The sequence below is a fragment of the Cyclopterus lumpus genome, chromosome 21 (genome assembly GCF_009769545.1).
Source record: "Cyclopterus lumpus isolate fCycLum1 chromosome 21, fCycLum1.pri, whole genome shotgun sequence".
NCBI classification, from domain to species: domain Eukaryota; kingdom Metazoa; phylum Chordata; class Actinopteri; order Perciformes; family Cyclopteridae; genus Cyclopterus; species Cyclopterus lumpus.
Window position 1 is genome coordinate 11,613,281 of NC_046986.1, and position 5,809 is coordinate 11,619,089.

General features: G+C 41.9%; 1 protein-coding gene across 1 annotated transcript; it reads left to right on the forward strand.

Moving 5' to 3' along the window:
• The first annotated feature begins 1,196 nt into the window (after positions 1–1,196).
• Positions 1,197–3,422, forward strand: fign (fidgetin). The gene has a single exon (XM_034562335.1). The coding sequence runs from the start codon at positions 1,200–1,202 to the stop codon at positions 3,420–3,422; it is 2,223 nt and encodes a 740-aa protein (XP_034418226.1). The 5' UTR covers positions 1,197–1,199.
• Positions 3,423–5,809: the final 2,387 nt, after the last annotated feature.

Genomic DNA, 5,809 nt, shown 5'->3' on the forward strand with positions numbered 1-5,809 from the left:
GGATGGATGACAACCATGTGAGCCATAGCATGGAGCTCTTTGACTAAAACCATGTAAATTAACACAATTAGTGCAGCATCATCCTGCTAATTAGCTCCTGGTGTCTAGTGTGGCGGGTGGGCAAATAGCTGGAAGGGAGTCAGAAGGGAATCCGCAGACAAACATTGCGTTTGTAGCTGTTTGTTGCCTAAATCCTGTGATATGGACTTAACGTACTGAAGTATAAAGTATAGCGCTGCAGTGCCGGATTAGCAAAGGCATGGACATTTATAACAGGCAGGGAAAGTTTGGTTAAATGCGTTTCCTCTCAAATGGTCTTCTAGCTTTTGGTCCGATTAGTGTTGATGTAAGACGTTTGCGGCTCTATGCACTATCTTTGATTGTTTTAAGCCGTAACCTCTTTAATAGTCTACATTCTTTGAGGCTATAGTACAGCCTCTGATAATCCCAAGCAGAGTTATAAATGACAGCATGTGTAAAGTCTTTTATTTGCAGATTGACTTTAGGATTTAACTTGATTATTCATGTCATTCAAACCCTCAAGGCCAAATAGAGTGGCCGAGAGATGCCGCAGAGAAAAAGACAAGTGAAGCATGTTTTTTTTTTTTTCTCCTCTCCCTCACTCTGTGGACTAGGAAGCAGTAGGAAGACTGGAAGTGGATGTAATTCATGCTGGGCTGAGGGGTTTGTGTGATGAAAGCAACAGAGCGCTGCCAAGGAAGATTGCTTTGCTGCGCTCCTCCAAGCAGATTTGAAACTGTCTCAGAATGCCTCAGATGAGAGTTGGATTATAGACTGACCTGCTATGTCTGTGTCATTCTGCTCTGTGTTGGGTGGATTATACCACGCTAACCAGGTGTTGCCTCCCATATCCTACCCATATTGACCATGGTGTGTGTTCGGTTAGTGTTGTCTGTTTGTCATATGGGAGAAATTTGGACCGGTTTTCTTTAAACACTTTCCTTAATTATGTTAGAAAAGCCTCTTGCTCTTTTCTTTGCACGTTCTCATCGTTTTCCTCCCAAACTATTGAAAGCAAATGTCTGTATTATCTACTGTTTCCCACAGTATTTCACTCTCACTATTTAATTATTATAGAACATTTAAAATATTTAAATATTATTTTCAATGATTATTACTCATGATATAATGCTTACTTTGACATATTTCTTCCTTCTGCACAATCTCTAGGTTTAAAGATGCAGTGGACCCCAGAGCACACACAATGGGCAGAACAACACTTTGACATCTCATCCACTACCCGCTCGCCTGCACACAAAGTAGAGGCCTACCGGGGCCACTTACAACGAACATACCAGTATGCATGGGCAAACGATGACATCTCTGCACTGACGGCTTCCAATCTGCTTAAGAAATATGCAGAAAAGTACTCCGGGATCCTAGAGGGCCCAAATGAGAGAGCCCTGCTGTGTTCTTACTCTGATAGCACCACTGGACTCATGAATGGACGAAAGTCAGAGAATGAGTCCTGGCAGGAGGGGATTTACCCAATGAACTGTGCTCCAGATGTTATATCTGTGAGCAAAGCTGGAATGACAGCTGCCCTACCCCCTACAGATGTGTCGGCTAGCATAGGCAGCTCCCCGGGGGTGGCCAGCAGCTTGTCTGAGCCTAGCTATTCCAGCAGTAACTGTGGGAGCCACACAGCCACTACTCTCCACTCGGGCCTCCCCTCTCAGGAATATACTGCCAGCTACAACGGCTCCTACCTGCATTCTAGCTACAGTGGCCAGAGTACTCCAGCCCTCCCCTCCCCACACCCTTCTCCTTTGCACAGTGCTGGGCTCTTACAACCACCGCCTCCACCTCCTCCCCCTACCTTAGTGCCGAGCTACAATGCTGGGTCTCCAAACCTTCCCAGCTACAATTATCCTCCAACAGGGTATCCTTCTCAGACTGCTGTTGGCCCTGGTTATAGCCCTGGGGGAGCACCCCCTGCTTCTGCTTATCTGCCATCCGGTATCGCAGCTCCTACACCAATCCCTCTTTCCACACTGCCTGGCTACACCTACCAGTCCCATAACCATACACCAATTGCACCAACACCATTGAATGGAAGCTCATCCAACTCATTAAAACGAAAAGCTTTCTACATGAGTGGACATGAAGATATGGACTCTAGCTATGGTAATTTCAACTACAACCAACAGCGCTCCTCACAGAGCCCGATGTACAGAATAACAGACAGTGTCTTAGACTCAAACAGGGGCAGTGGCTTTGACAGAAATGCAGAATCATCATCTTTAGCATTTAAGCCAACCAAGCAGCCAATGTCTTCTGATCAAGAAAGAAAGTTTATTCTACACTCTGGCAGAGCACTAACTCCTCCATCCTATGGATCAACCAAAAGCTCTGTGGGTGATCTCAGAACCGAGCCCTACAGCAAGTTTGGATCCCCCGTCATGAGCGAACAAACTGAAGAGCACAGACAACACCTCTCTCACTCCCTAACAGGTCCTGACATTGGTGCAGCTACCTCGTCCATCCATGCTGCAGAGGAACAACTGAAGAACAGTGACTCCAACCTGGTGGAGATGGTGACCACAGAAATCCTTCAGCAAGGCCCTCCAGTGGACTGGAGCGACATTGTGGGTCTTGATATGGCCAAAGCAGCCATTAAAGAGGAAATAATATGGCCCATTTTAAGGCCAGATATGTTTAGTGGACTTACCACATTACCTCGGAGCCTCCTTTTATTTGGACCTCAGGGAACTGGTAGAACACTGCTAGCTCACTGCATGGCCAGCCAACTGGGGGCTGCCTTCTTGCAACTCAGCAGCTCAGCTCTGGTTACCAAGTGGCTAGGAGAAGGGGACAAGATCATTCAAGCTTCTTTTCTGGTGGCCCGGTGTCGCCAGCCAGCAGTTGTGTTCATCAAAGAGGTGGACCTGCTGCTGTCAGACCAGCTAAGTGAGGAGAGTCCATTGAATCGCATCAAGGCTGAGCTCCTCATGCAGCTTGACAGTATTCTGACCTCCACTGAGGACCATGTCCTCGTGGTCTGCTCCACCAATAAGCCTGAAGATATCCCAGAGTCCCTACGGAGGTACTTTGCCAAGCGACTGCTCATCCCCTCGCCTGATGGGACAGCACGACACCAGATAATCAGCCAACTGCTCTCACAGCACAACTACTGTCTTAGTGACAAAGAGATGTCACTAGTGGTTCAGAGGACAGAGGGCTTTTCTGGACTGGATGTGGCTCAGCTGTGTCAACAGGCTGTGGTAGGTCCTCTCCATGGCATTCCTGATACTGACCTGTCAACCATCCACCCCACTCTGATGAGACCGGTCTCCTACCAAGACTTTGACAGTGTGTTTTGTAAATTCCAGCCTAGCATATCACAAAAACAACTTGACATGTACACTGAGTGGAATAAAACATTTGGTTGCAGTCAATGAAAGAGACTCATCAAACACAATGTCTTTGAACCCTGTAGTTCAAGTGTTTGGCCTTCAATGAAAGAGAAATTATCAATGGTGTCATGAAAATACTATATAGAGTAAAAGGATTGCCCTTTGACCGAAGATGACAGTCTGAACATCACACATTGGTAAAAGTTAATTAAATGCTTTACATGGCTGACTTCAGATTCTCACTAAAACTGTAACGATTTGGAAGAAGTTACCCGCCCCTTTTTTGGATATACATATATATATATATATATATATATATATATATATATATATATACACACTATTCTGCTGATCTTGAGATTTAGTTGCTATCAAGTGCCTGAGGTGGTGCTGTTAAGTATTGTTGTTCTTTTTGCCTCACAATTCATTGGTGACATGTGCTAATATAAAAAAAAAAAAAAGCTTTAAAATGAGACAAGAAATGTGTTCTCTCTTTTCCATTAGTGTTCTACAGCTGTGTTTGTTGTGCTCTCTGTGAACAGTTGTAGTTAATTTGAGTTAAACTACATGTATTGGTATCATTTCAGTTGGGCTTCATTACCTGACACCTGGTTTTATCAATGTGTAAATCCTTTAATTACAATAACATGGACATACTTTACATACAATGTGATTTGTTTTCTTGCAAACTTAAGGTGAATTTGGCTGCTGTACTGGTCTCTCCACTATAGATAAACAAATACTATTTTACAATATGACCTCAGTCTAAACAATAAATTACTATGTAATGCTTTTAGGATATTGTTTCAGTAGTAATTCATAGTGTTTCACATAAATGTAAAATTCTAACATAAATTCTTTTGATTTTCTCTATTTGAAAACTCAGGAAAGTGATGATGATGATATGTACAGTACCTCATAAGCGTGTGGCAAAGCACCACTGCAAGAGCATTTGGCTTGCATTTGAAATTCCATCATCAAACAAATCTAAAGCGATATATTACCTCGAAAAGCTCAGAATGAAATTAGAAGGTTCCTACAATGAATGTATGATAGTAAATCTGGTTTATTTACAAGACAAACAAGTACTTTGTTTGGGTCTCTTTAATTTAGCTTGTGGTGATGCAGACCTGAGAGAAATTCACAAGTTGCAGACAAACATCTTGGGATTTAGCGAGACAGCTGCCCCAAGCTATTTCATTCCATCCTGTTGATGTTTTATCATTAATGAAACCTAAGGATTATGTATAGCCTAAGTTATTTTCTACCTCAGTTTGTTGGTTATCTCTGGAAGACAAATACATGAAGAGTGAACAATGTCAGCACCTATTTCGCTTGTTTTATGAGGAAACCTTTTGAGAGAACACCAAACAGTGTTTTGTTGTGATTCAAATCTATTAGCTTTACATTCTGATAACTCCCGAGAACCACGTAATGCACTTAAAGGGGAATACCACTGAATATCAGGTCTGGAATACACTATGCCTTTGCCTTAGGACAAATTGGTCTGTAGTAGCTAACATCCACCAGTGGATGTTGTTGCCATTGCTTGTTTGGCCCCTGAATCTGTGATGTCAAATGTAACAGCATTTGCAGCTATGTTTTGTACACATCATCTGGCTTGAAACCAATTCCATTATGTTAATATAAAGTTTTAAAAAAGTATTGGTTTGTCTCTCTTAGGTCATAACTGTAACATTCATGAATTGAGTGGCATTCCTTTTTAAGAACATGTCTTTAAGGCTAGTCTCACTGTACACAAAACTGTTATTTTTACTAAGTGTTGTAATTTTCACATGTACATGTTTAAACATTGTTATGTTTACACTGCTGTTAATCATTACTTGCTGCCATTAACCAGTACATTTCCATGCAACGTTTTTTTGGCAATGAAAGATCAGGACTGACAGCTGACTTGACAAGTAAGAAATGTTATTGAATGTAATATGTCCTCTGAGCAGTAAGGAAAGCAAAGCACTCGCACATTGACAACTGCCACTGAAGTAGATAGCACTGTAGGTGTACGTGTACCGCAGAGGCACTAAAGGACCTTGTGTTTGTTTTTTACAAAGAGGTCCCTTCATCTTTGTTGCCTATTGCACATGTTGTACCTGTTCTTTATTATTATACAATGTGGATATTGATTGATTGATTGATTAATACTGTACAAAAGTAGTTAATTAAACATAGACATTTCTTTTGACTTACTGTATACATACACTGCATCCAGGGGATCCATAGACACATTTGTTTACTCATTAAAGTGTCCAGCAAAGTCCATTTGGAAGTTTCAAACATGAAAAATGTAAGATAGGCCAATAATAATGTGAAATACTTTTTTAAAAGCCCCTTAAATAGTTTGTCATTTGTGACTGCACTTTGAGGTGTTTATTGGTTTAGAACTTGCTTGAAGCCAAAGTGAAACAGTTTGG

What these genes read in the sequence shown, in the direction of transcription:
- fign (XM_034562335.1), top strand. Translation starts at nt 1,200, where the DNA reads ATGCAGTGGACCCCAGAGCACACACAATGGGCAGAACAACACTTTGAC.